The sequence below is a fragment of the Phycomyces blakesleeanus genome (assembly GCF_001638985.1).
Source record: "Phycomyces blakesleeanus NRRL 1555(-) unplaced genomic scaffold PHYBLscaffold_43, whole genome shotgun sequence".
In the NCBI taxonomy this organism is placed as follows: Eukaryota; Fungi; Mucoromycota; class Mucoromycetes; order Mucorales; family Phycomycetaceae; genus Phycomyces; species Phycomyces blakesleeanus.
Genome location: NW_017265172.1, coordinates 252,543 through 268,918, shown reverse-complemented (window position 1 = coordinate 268,918; position 16,376 = coordinate 252,543). Strand labels below are relative to the sequence as shown.

The 16,376-nt window shown below is 36.3% G+C and overlaps 7 protein-coding genes across 7 annotated transcripts; 3 read left to right on the top strand and 4 right to left on the bottom strand.

Moving 5' to 3' along the window:
* Nucleotides 1–782: 782 nt before the first annotated feature.
* On the bottom strand, nucleotides 783–2,152 carry PHYBLDRAFT_137708 (hypothetical protein). The gene is made up of 4 exons (XM_018429871.1): nucleotides 2,034–2,152; nucleotides 1,950–1,958; nucleotides 1,184–1,843; nucleotides 783–1,094 (listed from the first exon to the last, which is right to left on the bottom strand). Exons 1-4 carry the CDS (start codon nucleotides 2,119–2,121, stop codon nucleotides 970–972), a joined length of 882 nt encoding a protein of 293 aa, XP_018283672.1. The 5' UTR covers nucleotides 2,122–2,152; the 3' UTR covers nucleotides 783–969.
* Nucleotides 2,153–2,657: 505 nt separating this feature from the next.
* On the top strand, nucleotides 2,658–3,826 carry PHYBLDRAFT_176020 (hypothetical protein; the record flags this gene model as incomplete). Its single annotated transcript, XM_018437624.1, has 3 exons — nucleotides 2,658–2,670; nucleotides 2,729–2,933; nucleotides 3,037–3,826. 3 exons carry the CDS (start codon nucleotides 2,658–2,660, stop codon nucleotides 3,824–3,826), a joined length of 1,008 nt encoding a protein of 335 aa, XP_018283671.1.
* A 2,708-nt stretch (nucleotides 3,827–6,534) lies between these two features.
* Nucleotides 6,535–6,979, top strand: PHYBLDRAFT_120045 (hypothetical protein; the record flags this gene model as incomplete). Its single annotated transcript, XM_018428722.1, has 3 exons — nucleotides 6,535–6,644; nucleotides 6,715–6,748; nucleotides 6,863–6,979. Coding segments are annotated over 3 exons (261 nt in total), but the record flags the coding sequence as incomplete, so codon positions are not given.
* A 1,163-nt stretch (nucleotides 6,980–8,142) lies between these two features.
* PHYBLDRAFT_176017 (hypothetical protein) lies at nucleotides 8,143–8,735 on the bottom strand (the record flags this gene model as incomplete). The annotated part of the gene is made up of 2 exons (XM_018437623.1): nucleotides 8,143–8,547; nucleotides 8,691–8,735. The coding sequence occupies 2 exons, from the start codon at nucleotides 8,733–8,735 to the stop codon at nucleotides 8,143–8,145; spliced, it is 450 nt and encodes a 149-aa protein (XP_018283669.1).
* Nucleotides 8,736–9,218: 483 nt separating this feature from the next.
* PHYBLDRAFT_176016 (hypothetical protein) lies at nucleotides 9,219–10,355 on the top strand (the record flags this gene model as incomplete). Its single annotated transcript, XM_018437622.1, has 3 exons — nucleotides 9,219–9,729; nucleotides 9,797–9,869; nucleotides 9,929–10,355. The coding sequence occupies 3 exons, from the start codon at nucleotides 9,219–9,221 to the stop codon at nucleotides 10,353–10,355; spliced, it is 1,011 nt and encodes a 336-aa protein (XP_018283668.1).
* Nucleotides 10,356–10,734: 379 nt separating this feature from the next.
* PHYBLDRAFT_70747 (hypothetical protein) lies at nucleotides 10,735–12,913 on the bottom strand (the record flags this gene model as incomplete). Its single annotated transcript, XM_018442328.1, has 4 exons — nucleotides 10,735–10,874; nucleotides 11,181–11,373; nucleotides 11,897–11,992; nucleotides 12,812–12,913. The coding sequence occupies 4 exons, from the start codon at nucleotides 12,911–12,913 to the stop codon at nucleotides 10,735–10,737; spliced, it is 531 nt and encodes a 176-aa protein (XP_018283667.1).
* Nucleotides 12,914–13,888: 975 nt separating this feature from the next.
* On the bottom strand, nucleotides 13,889–16,005 carry PHYBLDRAFT_153318 (hypothetical protein; the record flags this gene model as incomplete). Its single annotated transcript, XM_018433112.1, has 6 exons — nucleotides 13,889–14,208; nucleotides 14,265–14,814; nucleotides 14,922–15,436; nucleotides 15,521–15,732; nucleotides 15,814–15,889; nucleotides 15,963–16,005. The coding sequence occupies 6 exons, from the start codon at nucleotides 16,003–16,005 to the stop codon at nucleotides 13,889–13,891; spliced, it is 1,716 nt and encodes a 571-aa protein (XP_018283666.1).
* Nucleotides 16,006–16,376: the final 371 nt, after the last annotated feature.

Here is a 16,376-nt window from a genome sequence, read left to right as displayed (position 1 = left end):
AACTTTTTCTTCTTCTTTTGTATATTTTAACAGGTTATTCTCACAAACTAATTGGAGATTAAGAGTGCCATGAATATTCAAGTAAAATAACACTTTTTACTATTACTACAACTACGCTGCTGCCGACGACGGCGACGATGGCTATGCCTATCTCAGCAATAACAGCACCAAAGGAGAAATAAGGGGAGAATAGACTCTAACGAATTGCAACTTAAAAACCAATAAATGTTTGAATTATATGTTATTTATTTAGCAGTGTGTACAAATGAGCAAACAAGAAACAATAAACCGTACAAAGAGTGTTTGGCTAATATCATACTCGCCATATTGGGTATCGATCCCATCATTTGACGAGTGTGCATCTCATACTCCTGACCATAAACCACAAAGAATTTACCACTCTCACACAACCAATGGCATTATGAATTGTTTGGTCACCTCCTCTTTGTAGACCCACAACTTCATTGTCATGGAGATAAACATAACATAACAAAACGAAACGAAACGAAAAAAAAAGAAAATGTATAGTCATTTATGTATAGAGTAATCTAAGCACATAAAATATTTAGGTAGAATGAGGATATAAATTAAAAGAAATTTGGTGATAACTAAACTAAGCAAAACTAATAAATATAATGGGTATTTTCTCCCTGAATTAATAAATGTAATCCCCCCTCAACCTCCCCCTTTTATCTCTCTCTGTCTTTGTAAAAGCCCAGTGGCTTATTTAATTGAATAACCTTATGTGTGTGTGTGTGTGTGTGTATAATATAATATAATATAATGTTATGTAATGTAATGTATTGTAATGTATTGTAAGAATATTTGAATATTTATATGTATGTATGTATTTAAGGTTGGCCCATATTGTTTACAAATACAATGAGAATGAAACAAGAGAGATAATTGGAAAGGGTATTCTATATAATATCCCTATCCCACTTACACTATATATTTCTTATTTTATTTTTATTGAAGTCCGTATATGAAGAGGGCGGAAGTGAGACATGCCAAGCCAAATGCGATTCCCAGGGGTCCAAATGAATCCCGGAGATGTCTTGCAGCACTGTAAAAACATGTAGGACAGTAGTTCGCTGTATGTACCATACAATGTATCAAATGCAGTCAGAATTATTAGTCATTTCAAAATAATAAATAATTAAAGCAAAAGAAATAAACTTACAGTCAGTGAGAGGCACATATGTCTCTGGGTTGTAGAATGCAATGGTGAGAGTTGTACATGGAGAAAGCCAACCGGGTTGACCAATAGCTGAGATACCACGTTGGTCATAAAGCTGGATCTTGTAGTAACCGTTCATCATGGGTGTTCCTTGCGGAACGTCTTTGAGTTGCCAGACAGCACTGGTGGCTGCTCCGTCAAGAACTGTGATGGGGATAGTTGCAGACTGAGGACCTACGGCGGCAAGTGTGAGTTGAACGGGGCGTACGGATAGGTAGGTATATCCCCAGATAAAAGTGACATTTTCATTGGAGGCGATGCGATAAAGTGGTTTGATAGATTTGCTGCCGGTGGGTGCAATGAAGGTAGCCTGACCAGGATATATACTGTTGCCATAGCTGGCAGATGTTGGCAAGGCAGCTACAGAACCATCGACTACACCGGATGCACCAGACTGTACCGGGTTTGGTGCTGTGTTGGGTGCGGTATTTTGTGCTGACGTAGCCTGGGATGCAACACCAGAAACAACTCCAGAGGGGGCAGCAGCAACTGATCCGGCACCCGATGCAGCCGGAGCAGCGGCAGAGCTTGCTACTGCTGCAGGAGCAGAAGAAGCAGGAACATCCGGAACAGCCGCAGAAGAAGCAGCAGGAGCAGCAGCCTCTGTATTTTGCAAAATAACAATAGTAATAAAGAAGGGATGGTATTTAGTCTATTGTTCTAAATAAACGACGTGCCTGTAATGTTGTTGTTGTTGTTGTTGTTTTACCCTGAGGAACTATAAAAATAAACATAAAATAAGAAAAACAGAGATGTCAGTTTGATGTCAATTATAAATGAGTAGAATTATTACCTCGCTTTTGTAATCTATCGGCCGGAACCATGCCGACCAAGCATAGCAGGACGACTAAGAACACACAGAGGCGCATGAGACGAGTCATGAGAGAAGATGAAGAGAATGGGAAGAAAGGGCAAAAATAACAACAAGTCCGTTCAACTCCTCTCTTGTGGCGGACGACCAAAGCCTCCAAAAAAAGTGATAACCTTTATTCACTCCGCTCTGATTGGCAATGCAAATGAAGCCAAGACCGAGTGTAAAAATAAAAGTATAAAATATGTATTTATATATAAAAACGCGTGCCTAAAAAAATACTCATAGCCGTAGCCATAGATAAATATCAAAGGTAAAGACAAAGTTGTGTTGGTTGTGTTAGCTGGTTGATAGGTAGCTTTTGGGGAAATCTAAAGGACGCTGGGATCCCTTTGGTCATTTACACCCACACAAAGAAAGAAATATGTATATAATTGTCCCTTTGAGCTAAAAATACTATATCATTTCTGTGTACACTTTATATTTTTACTTTTTTTTTTAAAAATTTATATTTAAATTTATTTATTTTAGTCTGGCGTCACATTACACACAGACTTCTTTAACTCTTCTCCCTTTTGTTCTTTGCACATAACAAAAGTCACCTTAATGTCAAATCAAGGTATCTTCATCCTTATCATCCTCATCCCATTCTCATCATCTTTAACACACACCTGTAGATCTCGCGTCATATCTCGCATTTGCTATAAAGCTGGCCCGCGATTCCGGTGTCATCATTAAGAATGCACTTGACAGCAGAATGGCAGGTACCGGTGCACGCATCGAGGCCAAATACGATAACCCCACCGACCTTGTCACCGAAACGGACCAAGCAGTCGAGCAGTTTATTAAAGAACGTTTAGCATCTACTTACCCAGATCACAAGTAAGACCGATAGCCTTTCTTTATTTGTTTGTTTCTGCAGACAGCTTGAAATATATACATATAAAAAAAAACAAACAAACAAACAATTGAACTCGGTCTCAAGGTTTATTGGTGAAGAGACCATGGCTGCAGGAGCGCAAACAGAGTTTACTGCTCATCCTACCTGGATTGTAGACCCAATTGGTATGGTTAAAATTCCCTTTGTTGTCCCATATTCTAATGTCACCCGTGTCTGTCTTTTAGATGGCACTACCAATTTCATCCACGGATTCCCATTTGTGGCCGTATCAATTGGATTGACCATTGACCGCGAAAGCGTACTGGGTGTTGTGTACAACCCTTTGTTGGACGAATTATACTCAGCCGTCAAAGGCCAGGGTGCTTATCTTAACGAGACGGTGCGGCTGCCTCTCTTCCAGCCCGCCCCTCCCCTTGTTGATCTTGGTCACTGCTTAGTGGCTACTGAGGTTGGATCGGATCGTACACCAGAAGTATTGACCGCCAAGATGGAAACCTTGCATGCTTTAATGCGCAAAAAGAGATCGGTGCAGGACAAAGGATCAGCAGAGGCCCACAGTATCCGTGCTACTGGGTCAGCAGCCTTAAATATGTGCTGTGTGGCGAAGGGTGTTGTGGATGTATACTGGGAAGTAGGATGCTGGGAGTGGGACGTTGCGGCTGCAATTGTGATCCTACGCGAGGCCGGTGGACTGGTTCTCTCGGGCCACAATGATCGCCAGGAGCAAGATGTCGGTCTGTTTGGTCGTAAGTTCCTTGCTATCCGTCCTGCAGCTGATAAACCTTGCCAACTCAAAATTGCTCATGAAATGTGGGATATCATTCCCGCTATCCACGCTCCTCGGCCACACGTGCCAGGGACAGAACTTGCGTGACTTTGCATGACGTCGGCTAGACAGCAAGAACTAGAATGGCGATGAAATTCCTTCCCCATATTAATTTTTTTTCTGCTATATAAAAAAAAGAAAGAAAGAAAAAGATATAAAAAAAAGAAAAAGGGAAATAATAATAATAATAATATAAACCTTTTCTTCACTGTAATAAACTTATCTTACTATGCCAACATCTAATTTATCCAAGCTACGAGTTGTCGATCTCCGTGCAGAGCTCACTAAGCGCAATCTTCCCATCAAAGGAAAGAAAGATGAACTTATTGCACGTCTTGAAGAAGCCATGAATAATGAAGAAAACGCGTCCAATAATGACGATGCTGCCAATGAGAGTTCTACAGAAACAGCAGAAGAGAGCCAAAAAGAAGTACCTACAGAAACAACAGAAGAAACAGTTGTTAGTGAAATAAGCTCTGAAATAGTAGCTGACATTCCTTCTATTCCATCACCTAAACCTGTTGAATCTGTCAAAGAGACCCTTACTGAGCCTGAAGTTAAAAATATTGTTGAGCCCGTAGCCGAAACTATTGCTGAATCTGTAGCCGAAAGCATTGCTGAATCTGTAGCCGAAAGCATTGCTGAATCTGTAGCCGAAAGCATCGCGGAACCTGTATCCGAAAGCATTGTTGAATCTGTAGCCGAAACCATTGCTGAACCTGTAGCCGAAACTATTGCTGAATCTGTAGCCGAAAGCATTGCCGAACCTGTCATCGAAAGCATTGCTGAACCTGTCACCGAAAATATTGCTGAGACCACATTCAACGAAGTCATGCAAGAAAAAGAAGCTGTAGTCGAGACAGTTTTGGAAGACATTGTACTTGACGTGAAAGAAGATAATGTTATGGACTCAATTACAGAAGATATCCTTGAAACAGAAGAGACTGTCCAATCGGATATAGTGAATCCAGAAGAGGCAAAAGAGTTTGTAGAGACTGTAGAGACTTTAGAGACTTTAGAAACTGTAGAAACTGTCGAGGAAGTTCTTGCATCACCAGAGGAACCGACAAAGGTCGAATCGACCCAGGTAGAGGTTACAACTTCTGACGAAAATGTTTCTTCTAAAGAGACCAAATCAGCCGTAGAAGAAAATACGGCAGCCATGGAGGATGTTAAAGAAGAGGTTGCAGCCAATGCGGAGACTGGACTGAAGAGAAAGAGAGAGATCGAAGATACCAGAGGTGAGGAGCAACCAAGCGAGCGTGACAGAACTTATGTATTAATAACATCCGGGATCTAGACAAGAAGCCAAAGGTTGAAGATGACCTTCCAGCAATCTACATTAAAGGGTTTGTACGCCCTTTAATAATCAAGCATGTACAGGAATTGATCGGAAAGTACGGCACAGTCAAACGTTTCTGGATGGATAGTATCAAGACTCATTGTTATGTTGTTGTAAGTGAAGTGCTATATTTACTGGGTGTGAATAATTGGTATGGGATATTAATTATACGTTCTTGTGTGCGTGAAGTATGAATCCTCAGAGGAAGCCAAAAAAGCACTTTCATCAATCGATTCTATTGTATTCCCCCCGGAAACTGGTCGTAAGCTGACAGTGGGTCGAATGACTGCAGAGCAGGCTGAACATGTTATTGAACAGGAACAGTCAGCCGCAGAGAAGCGTATTAGACTTGACTGGGAGACTGCTCTTCAAGCTGTCCTGGACGGAGTTGCCAAACCAACGCTTTCACCTCAGACAGATGTCAATGTCAGACGCCCTCGTACACTTGGCTTTGAACAAATCACTCGGCAGTTACAGAAAGGTATCTTATTCTATTACAAGTATAATAAAAAGCTTCTCCCCCCACCCCCTCCAACCCCCCCTTTTTTTTTTAAAAAAAAAACAGGTCGATATAAAGAATAACGTACTTACAATATTATTGTATATTTTTTTTTCTGTTTTTGCCTTTATAAATATTAGCTGCCACAGCACCTCAAGGTTCAACTGAAGTAACCGCAGAATCAATTCCTGAACGTCACTACACAGAGCCGGCACCACCAGTACAGAGCTTATCCCTCGAAGAATTATTCCGCAAGACTGATACTACCCCTTCCCTTTACTACTTGCCTGTTCCTGAAGATGTTGCACAAAATCGCCTGGAATCAATGAAGCAGATGTAATAAAATAACATTGATTAAATAGTAAATACAAAAATAAAAACGCCAAAACAATAAGAAAGAAGTATATATATATTCATACACAGGATCACCTGGTAGCTTACCTACACAATTGTACTTTTGCACAAAACAATTAACGAAAGAATAGCATTAACTATGTGCCTTTATGCTATATATTTCTGTTCTTGTTTTTTATTCTTTATTTCACTTTTGTGCGTAAATGCATGTATTGAGTACAGAAGAACAAAGTGACTGTGAGAGGAATATTCGGCTATTGAAATAAAGCTGGTTTTATAGAGTTGTCCACCACAACAGATCTCACCTATTATCCCCATTTTGTTACATTAATCATGCTTCGGTCTCTCACAAGCCAATTGCCTACAGCTCGCACATCCTTTGTGCGTTTGCACTCAACAGGATCGAAACCCCGTACAACACGTTTCCTGAATGATTTCATGACCGAAGCTGAAAAAGGTCCTCTCCAACTGTCTATGGAATCCAAGGCAAGACTCTTTTATTACTACTGTTAGCAATATTGTTTTTTTTGTTAATTATTTATTTTTAATTTTCTCTCTCTACAGCTTACCGAGGCATTAAACCCTACTGCGTTTGAGGCTATTAATGAATCTCATCTTCATTCACACCATGCTGCAATGAAAGGTGTTACTGAAAAAGAGACTCATTTTAGGTAAGTTGAATTGAAAAGCCAACATTGTCAACGAAAATAAACGGCCGAATGTTTCATTGTGTGAAAATAGAGTGACCGTTGTATCAGAAGAGTTCGCAGGCAAAGTAAGTTGATAGATAATGCCAAATCTACTCTATTATATTATTTATCTTTAATTTAGAGAGACCAATGTTTGTCTTACTAATAAAATTATGCGCTTTACAAAAAAAACGAAATAGTCCATGATGCAGCGCCATCGTATGATTTACAAACTTCTTGGAGAAGAATTTGGTCAGGGATTACACGCCCTGTCATTAAAAACAAAGACAATGGCTGAATTAGAAAAGTCCAAGTAATTAAACGTCAATGCATTTTTTTTAAAGAAAAATATAATTTATAGAGTTCTTTGTATCAATATAAGAAATATATTCCAACCTTAAATAATAATAATAATAATAATAATAATAACATGATGTGATGTATTGTTTGCTCTATCCGCAGTGATTGTGGTGGTTTATTCGAGAATATCAGATATATATGATTTGAAGTACTTATTGGTAGATCGTACATAAAAAGTTGTGGAAAATAGTATAATTCTTAATGTAACTTGGTAAACCAAAATCAAATGAGTATTACCACTAGTATAAATTTGGAAGAAATGTTATTCAAATGAACATTATATATATATATATATAGTGATGATAACAAAGCATGATAAACTAGATATTTTCAAAGGTAGCGAGCGCGACGCAAACCGAAGAGAGAAAAACGAGAAAAACGAGAAAAACGAGAATAGGAAGAATAGGAAGAAGAATCAGAAAAAATTCTAGTAAATGTTAAATAAAGTATTTGGCTTATCAGATTATTCCGATTCTTTGGAATACTAGATAATATTTTTGCTCAAGATCGATCGAGATAAGCCTAGAATTATTCATATAGCACACATGCATACACACACTCACTAGAAGTGCTTTTTTAAAATGGTACACCAATACAACATTTCAATCGTATGCTTTTCTCGTACCTTACCTATAGCCAATTATCCAAACCAAAACCTTTGTTTAGAGCTAAAACATATATATATCTTGTATACAGCCTTTATTTTATATCCTCTTAGTTTTCATGGAATTCTATACGATAAAATCTTTTTACGGAATATTTACTCGTAGAAATAATATCGAAGGCTTACCGTATTCTATATGGAAGACACTGATTTTCCTATTTGTTGTAAAGATCTGGAGAAAGGTCAAGAGGTTTATTTATGGAAATAATATCCTAAAATACTTTTTGTTTCATTTAAAATTAAGAAAAAAAATTACCAGCTGTTACTATGGATACACTATGATAAAATATATAGGTATATTTTTTTTCTATTGGAATCTCTATCTCATTACAGTGTTTCTACTTAAAATTGAGATTTTTTTTTGAAAATATTGCTCGCTTGTATGAGGATAATCTCCTCTTATGTTCAGACTATCTTCATTGCTAAACAAATCTGGAATATTCTGTAAATTTTCTTTCAGTTGACATCAGCCTTTAACAACATGTTGATGCTGTTGTATTTATTATTCATGGAAGGGCAACTAACAACTATATAACGCGATCCAAAACATTTATAATGTGGATCTAATGCTAGTTTACAATTAGAAAGTTGTATACAATTGATGAGAAAAGCTTCATTGCCTTTGACAGGTATTGACCCAGTCAAAAGCTGCCCACAAGCAATTCTGATATAGTACTTGTTCTTCCAGTCTTGATTCATGATATTCAAAGAAGGCTCGTTGATCTCTCCGTATTCTGTATGTCTTAGTAACCCAGGATATAATCTTTGTAAACGCCAGGTAACGTAGCCCTCGCGTATTGAAGAAGATGAAGTTGTCACAAGATCTTGTAATGATGCGTTGATATTTACAATCGGATTTTTCTTTTTGGATTGAATATTCAAAGAGACACTACGATTATTGAATGAACTAAGTAATGATTTGATTATAGCGGATTATTAGGCTGAGGTGAAATAGAATATGCTTTGGTTAATATCATCTTCTGAAATTCCTTTTTTTAATACACCACTTGGAGCTTGAAAACCAGACAATTAGATTTACAAATCGTCATTTAGCAGCGTTGACACTATAATTTCGGAAGCTTACTTTTATTTTATTTTAAAAAATAAAAATAAAAAACGTTTAATTTTATTCTGCGCTATTTACCTGGAACAATAATTTTTATGATCTGAAAAAAAGGACCTTGATTATAGTTACGCCAACTATGGCGTAGATACAGATACGCGTATATATTTATATATGTATGTGCGTGCACAGCATCTTGAAAGGTATATAAACTTAATGAGAATAACAAAAGTGCAAGGTAAAACTAGAATAGGGAAGAGGATACGTAAGTCTGGTAGATTTTTGGATTCAGGACAGCAAGTTTTGTGGAATCATCAGAAGTACAGAGCACTTGGACCGATTACCACCAAATTCCTGGTGTTCCATTGTTATTTTATTTAACTATTTAAATTGCGCTTATAAAGTCTTGGAGATTTTTTCTTTCATTCTTTCTATCTTGTATTCTCATAGCTTTATTGTATTTGTATTAATGGCTCAAGAACCACCTAACACGCACCTCAATAAGCTTCAAGTGTCACTCGAATCAAGCTTTGCTCAGATCGATAGCCGAGTAGCTACTTCTTCTATCTCTACAAACGAAGCAAAAACAACCACTGAGTTCTCTACCTCAACTATCCCCACATCCTCACAATCATCTGGACCAGGAAAAAATGGATCAAGCGTCGATCAGACTAGTGTATACAATGAGATAACCAAAGAAGAAAGCAGTATGTATACCGAAAACGATGTCAATGAATCATCAGAGAATCAAGGAAACTTTCTGTTGACCAAGAAACAGTTGAGGATCATGTTTATCAAAAGATTCGGCTTCATCATAGTAGTCGATGCTCTTCTTCCGATCGGCCTTTACTATATATTAAAGAGCCACATGTTGGCTGTTTGGGCACTTGTCGTCTCAACTGCACCGGTTGTTGCCTCTGTAATTATACAAGCAATATTTTTACGAAGAATTGATCCCATAGGACTGGCAGTAGTCTTTGGTATGCTTTAGGATTTTATCTCTCGACTTATATATATATTAACTTAAATTGTATATTATACTTCAAGGTTTCATTCTTTCTGTTATTCTTGCTGTGGTTGACAAAGATCCAAAGTTGCTTTTAATGAGAGAGTCATTTGTGTAAGTATTCGGTTGATCATGCAATTCTCGCTTATTCTCATAATATTGATTTGGTATAGGCTGGCTGGTGTTGGTGGTATCTGTGCGCTTACTCTTATACCCATACGATACAAATCATTTGAACTCAGGCCGTTCACATATTACATTGCGATCGACATTATCCCGATGCGTCAGGTTACCTTCCAAGATCCCGATAAGGAACCTCAAAAAAGAATCGCGTTTTATTGGGTTAATTCGCCCTTCTGCCGTTTCCACGTTCGTGTCTTGACAGCTGTTATCATTGTGTTCCTTGAGGCCGAGTTTGGTCTGAAGCTCTTTTACATCTTTACATTCGATATTGATAAGATTGTTATCCTCAGTAATTCAACATTGCCTGCAATTGCTATCTCTGTAGCTGCCTTCGCAGGGTTCTATATTTACTGGATCGGAAAGAAACTCCAAAAACTAGAGCCAGAGATGATGAAAGCTGCTGGAGCCATACACTAATATCTAATACTATTGTACCATAACACTAATTAATATTACTATTACCATAATCATTACTATTACTATTATTCTTATTATCATAGAATTTGTACCCTCACAGAAACTATCATAATACTATACATATATCTGTATATAACTCCCAATCATCATTATATACCTTTAAATTATACAGGCACAGTAAAAAATATATTTCGATCTCTGAACAAAAAAAGCATAAGAAATCAAGACATAGTCTCAACACGCAACTGCTCATTGGTAATAATAGCTAAAGTCTTCAAACCTCAAATACAAGATGATATGAATATTTGTAATTAAAATTAAAGTAAATAAACAAGATATCAATAATTAATGTACCATTCTTTGGCATCAATTACAGAGTCTAGCATTGTTGCTCCATACTTCCTGTCAACGTTGATGTAAGGTCGAAATATATTCTTCCCCGTTCTCGTTGCACGGAAACTTTTAAATCACAAACGTCGCGTATGCTGGCACTCTCATTATTCACACTTCTCTCGAGAGCTTACCAGATATGCTCAATGGGTTTGAAGCCCGAGTTTTAAGCTACCCAGAAGCCAAAGTTTCCGGCTCTCTTGGTCTATCTTTCCGCCACTTCGAATAAAAGCTGGTATGTCAACTATAACATTATCTTCTTGGAATAAAAAGTTCGCGCTCTTTTCTCTTAAAGAAACTAAAACTATGGAAGGAGAGCTCTGTAACCAAACAAATCATTCACGTATTGGGTCTTGGTTTACGTTGTCATCTAAGAATTCCAAAGGTTCCTAAAGCCACCCGGTACAGAAAACAGTTCCAAATCATCACACTAACCTCCCCTCTCCACTTGGTTCCCTCGATGTGATTTTTTACTATATATCTCGTCAACTCTTCTTGTAGCTCGAGCTCTTTCATCAATACCATTGACTGTTAATCTTGATTCATCGGACCAATTGACTAGAGCATAAGCCCAATCCGACCCGTCTTCTATTCTTGTGTTTTCAAAGGTTGGCTTATGGGCTATTTCCTTGACTCAGGTAATCCAGTTTCCTTTATTCTCTTAATGCCGCATTTGACTATACCCAGATTCGTGTGAGTAGCAACTGCAATCTTGTTTGCGCCTTAATTTACAAAAATGAATACACATGATGCATCCGTATTTGTGAGACTTGGCTCTCGTATATAAAACAGAAAAAAGTTGATGAAATTGTGCCTTGCGTGTTGGCTTCAATTAATATAATGGGAAGAAAGCAACGTTTTTATTTTTATTTTATCGATTTATTTTGGCTGTTTTTGGGTGCAAGCTTGTATATTTTTCAGCGTGAGTGTATTTTATTTTATTTTATTTTATTTTATTTTTTATTTTTTAATTTTAATTTTAATTTTTTATTTTTAATTTATAAAAAAAAATTGAAAAAACATAAAAAAAACACAAACAAAAAATTGAAAAAACAAAAAAAAAATCAAAATCTATATAAAATGATTTAAGAAAATCAATATATATAGATTTTGATTGGTTCATTTTCATTTATTTTATTGAATTTATTTACCATTGGTGGCCAGCCAATGATGAAAGTGGGATCTCCCTGTTGGACGAGAAAATTTTCAAAAAACTCGCAGTGGGCAACAGATAGGTTATCAGCATTCTACACCTGCATAGACATCGCGTGGTTTATATAGTTTGGTTTATAGGTCTTCAACTGTGAAAGTCTTTCGACCGGTTTACTAAGGCCACATCTATGAGCAGACTACGTAGATAACCGCCACAATAAAGATCTGAAAAATTTGCAAACTTTTGGCCCCTTTTTATAGACAAAATGGTTCAACTCTTGTACGACCTTTTGCAATTGAAAGAAAGTCACGGAACGTGAAAATTAAAATGATTGGTGTTTGAAAAATGAGTCAATGACTTTTAAATTATTTTGATTGGCTTTTAACATTGTGACGCCATATGAAAAAAAGAGTCCTTGGGGTTGAAATAAAAAAGTCACATCAGAGAGAGAAAACCGAGGCGGCTAAAAAGAAAAGTCACCGCAAAAATGGCTCATAGTGTTAGGAAGGATATTGGATACGTGACTTATTATTTCTAAGTCACGTCTATTGTTCTATAAGGTTCTATGAGAGAGAAAACATTTAGTGTGTGAGTATTTTGGTGATTGTGTAGTATCTAAAGCGTACACGGCCGTTTGCTGCCTAAAGTAAAACGAACTTCTTTAAACGATTATTTTTTAAAAAAAAGAGAATATAAATCCAAGTATTTATGCTTTTTTAAACGGCTCCTATTAAAAATCCATTTAAAGGAGTTACACTACAAGAGGTGTGCACGGCCGTTTTGGCTGTTTTTGGCTTTTTTAAGAACTGAAAATCTCAAACATTATTTTTTAATATTTTTTTGTTAAATCGCAAAACTCGAATGCGTCTAAAAGTCATTGACCTATACTTCTTATTTGGTGTTAAATACAAACCTTTATTTTCTTGGTACTTGTATTAAGTATACCCTCTTCAATTAATAAGCTGTAATAGTTGGATTTGATAGAATTTTTATTTCGCAAATGACAAAAATACATATTTGTATGCTTCTTTCTCAAAGATATTAATAAATAAATAATAATTGACCAACAGAGTGGACTATTACTAGGCTCATTTTTTAAAGAAAGCCTTTTTGTAAAGAGAAAGAGTAATTTAAATGGAACATCGAAAAAGGAAGAGCTTTGTTTATATAAACACAACAGTGCTCCTTATTATTAAAATTCCTTACAAATTTACCACACCACACATACAGAGAGAGAGAGAGAGAAAGAATATACAAATAGTATGTAGCGCGGATTTAATTGTAAGTATTATGTACTTTTATAGGGACAAGATTAACATTAAACTTGATATTTTTTTTTCTATTCATTGTCAATCCTCCAATTCTTCCGTTTGATTACCTCAATTACATTTTCTTCCCTGGAAATTTTTAGAGGCTCACTATATTCAATACTACAAAGGTCAAATAATATGTATGGTTAAAGTTGAATATCCAAAACAAAAAAATCAGCAATATCAGTAAAAGTGCACCAGACTCTACCGACCACAGGATATATCCTACATTTTAAGGTATATAACATACAATGAAGTTAAAGAGCACTATTGCTAGAATACATTACTCAGTAGCTTAAAAGATATATTCCACAATGAATGATATATGCATTCCTTAAGGAAAGCTATTTAGAGAAATTTCTAGCTTTTAATGCAAAATAAATAAAAATGTTACAAACATTATATATTTAGAAAGACTCATAGTATTTCAGAAGGTATTTCGAAAATAGATGCAGGTACATAAATTACTTGGAGACCAACACATAAAGTATACATATATATGTATTATAAAATTCCAAGAATTGTCTAATACATTACAAGAGAAGTTTGCGACTGCTATACTTTGGTGTATTTTTAACGGCAACTCTTTCTATTTGATCGGATAGAGAAAGCATCTACCTAATATTAACTATTGCAAGAGATATACTGTAAATCCAAGCTGTATGGATGTTTATTATAGTTTAAGGAAGACAATTTACTGCCCCATCAATTCGCCACCATTTTCGCATCTTGCCAGCTGGTGAGATAAGCTCGGTATAAGCTAAAGTTTGCTTTTTTTCAATAACGTCCCAAGCTGTAAAATACTTAAATTCTCTACCAGCGATATTCACTTTAACGTCAATCTTATCTATGTCGAAACGCATTTCCATAGCCATAAGTTGATGAGTAGTTGTCTTATTCTCAGCAATCGGAAACTGTGTATCAAAAATAGCAACTAGGTCAATGTCTTCAGTAGTAGGGTATTCTGGTACCGGCTCATCACCGTCGTATGCGTACAAAGCTATCAAAGACCTTTAGAGTAAGTTCATGCAATATAAATATTTAAATAAAGCTTACATATAATCGGAAGACTATCCTTTTTCCAGGTAAGATTCCTAGTAATCCATACTTTATCGTTAACTGGGTACCCTTTGCGTATGTAAACATGGAATTTGTCTTGTGTGGATGTTTTATTGTTATCGTCAAGCTCGTCAGTAGGTGAGCATAGCTTTATGCCATATGTGCGACGTAAGATGCGCCTGGTGATTATCCGACTTTCTTTCTCAAACAAGATCATTCCTTCCATTACTGCTCTATTTCCATTTTTAACGACTTTGATATTCTTGACTCGACTTCCACAAATATCTTTAATCCGTGCCAGAAGATAAGGCGAGCTTCCAAACCCTCCAGTAATAAACATGACGTCCAGGACCCTGCCTCTCAATTGTGTCAATTGTATTTCAATCATGGCCAGTACTTTATTTACTACTGGCTCAAACACCTTAGTGAAAATTTCAGCCACGGTAAATTTCTTGGCTTTACTGGGATTTGGATGCTTGCGAATATATATATCATTAATCTTCTTTATATGCCCAGATCTTTCATCATCGTCAACGTATAAGTATGGCTACCAATAATAGAATAAAATGAGCATGTTATGATCTTAATTAAAATGCTCGAGAGTCTAAGTAGTACCGTGTACTTTATACATGTATGTATGTATCTATGTATTACCTTAAGCTCGTATTTGAATTTCCACATAATGTTTAATAGATCCATTTCGCTGTATTCTGGGTGTCTACATGTACGTTCTCTTAGTAAAGCTTCAAACCGAGTGTCCAAGAAACTTGATCCGCAGGAATGGCCAGTTCCCATGGTGACCTCTTTGAGACCATTTTTTCCCGGTGAGTCGTCTTTCTCAAACACGGCAAGGTCAACAGTTCCACCACCAGCATCACATATCATGTAAAGGCTACCGTGTGCAAGCTTTAGTTCAGGAGACACTCGTTCAGCATACAAAGCGGCAGCAACAGTCTCATCAATAATTGACAGTTTTTTTGGACCGTCATATTTTTCGATTAAACCAGCGAGTACTGCGGCATTTCTCATGATATCCTTGGACTGTTCAGACCACATAGTTGGGACTGCCAGGCAATATTTGTATCTCGAAGGTTCATTGCATTTTGGGTGTCTCTTAGGTATTTGTTCACGAATCTCTAGGCCAATTTGCTTCAAGTATCCAGCAATAACTAAAACATATATATATATATATACTCATGTGGCATTATTATATGCAATTAAGTTATACTTGCGATCGTATATTTAGTCATTACCTTGTACTAGAGTCATATTAGGTGGTAATGGTGGAAGGTCTTCTTTTATGGTCCTGTCTAACCACAGTTTGACTCGACTCACATAATATCCAGAATCGGGGGTTTTCTTGGAGGCAACATCAGCATTAATTCCAAAACAAGCCTTACTATAGTCTACTTTTTTATAAAACATTGTGGATGGATGTTCTTTCTCCTTCAAGTAACAATCAAATCTTTATAAACACACAGTATTAAAGTGAGAAACTAAAATTGTTTCATTGTATGCTTAAAATGCGCAAATACTGCAATCATACTCTCCACGACCATAATTCTGCGCACAATTAGTATGTACGCATTTCCACATGTAGCCAGAATGCGTGGTTCCAAAGTCTAATAATCACACTTCATTATTACTACTAATACTAAATCATCAAAAGAAATCTAGGTATGCAAGACCTCTTACCTATGACAAAAACAATATCATGGTATCCAGAAGCGCCAGTCATTGTGAAAATTATATAACCTCCAGAATATGAAGAAAGGAAGAAGAAAATGTTAAAAAATAGGCTTATAAACCTTATATATATATGTGTGCGTGTGTTTTTTTTTTATATTCCTTGGAACACCTTCTAAAATTGGTATATTAGAGTTTAAAGTATTATATGTATTTTCCTTTGAGACATCTTCTTAAAGGGTAAGATGAGATCAGATGTATCTAACTCCCGTCAAACAAATACTTTAAAGCCATTCTGCTCAACACTATTAGCAAAGGTTTGGGATTAATATATATGTATAGTAGAATTTCTGTATTTGTCTATTGCTTAGAAAGGATCACAATATTAGAATCTAAACAATGATGAGCAGGAATTACCTACCA

Coding starts and splice junctions, on each gene's coding strand:
- PHYBLDRAFT_137708 (XM_018429871.1), bottom strand. CDS start 2,121: ATGACTCGTCTCATGCGCCTCTGTGTGTTCTTAGTCGTCCTGCTATGC. Junction 1,095..1,183: donor ATATGTGCCTCTCACTGACT/GTAAGTTTATTT, acceptor TGGTACATACAG/CGAACTACTGTCCTACATGT.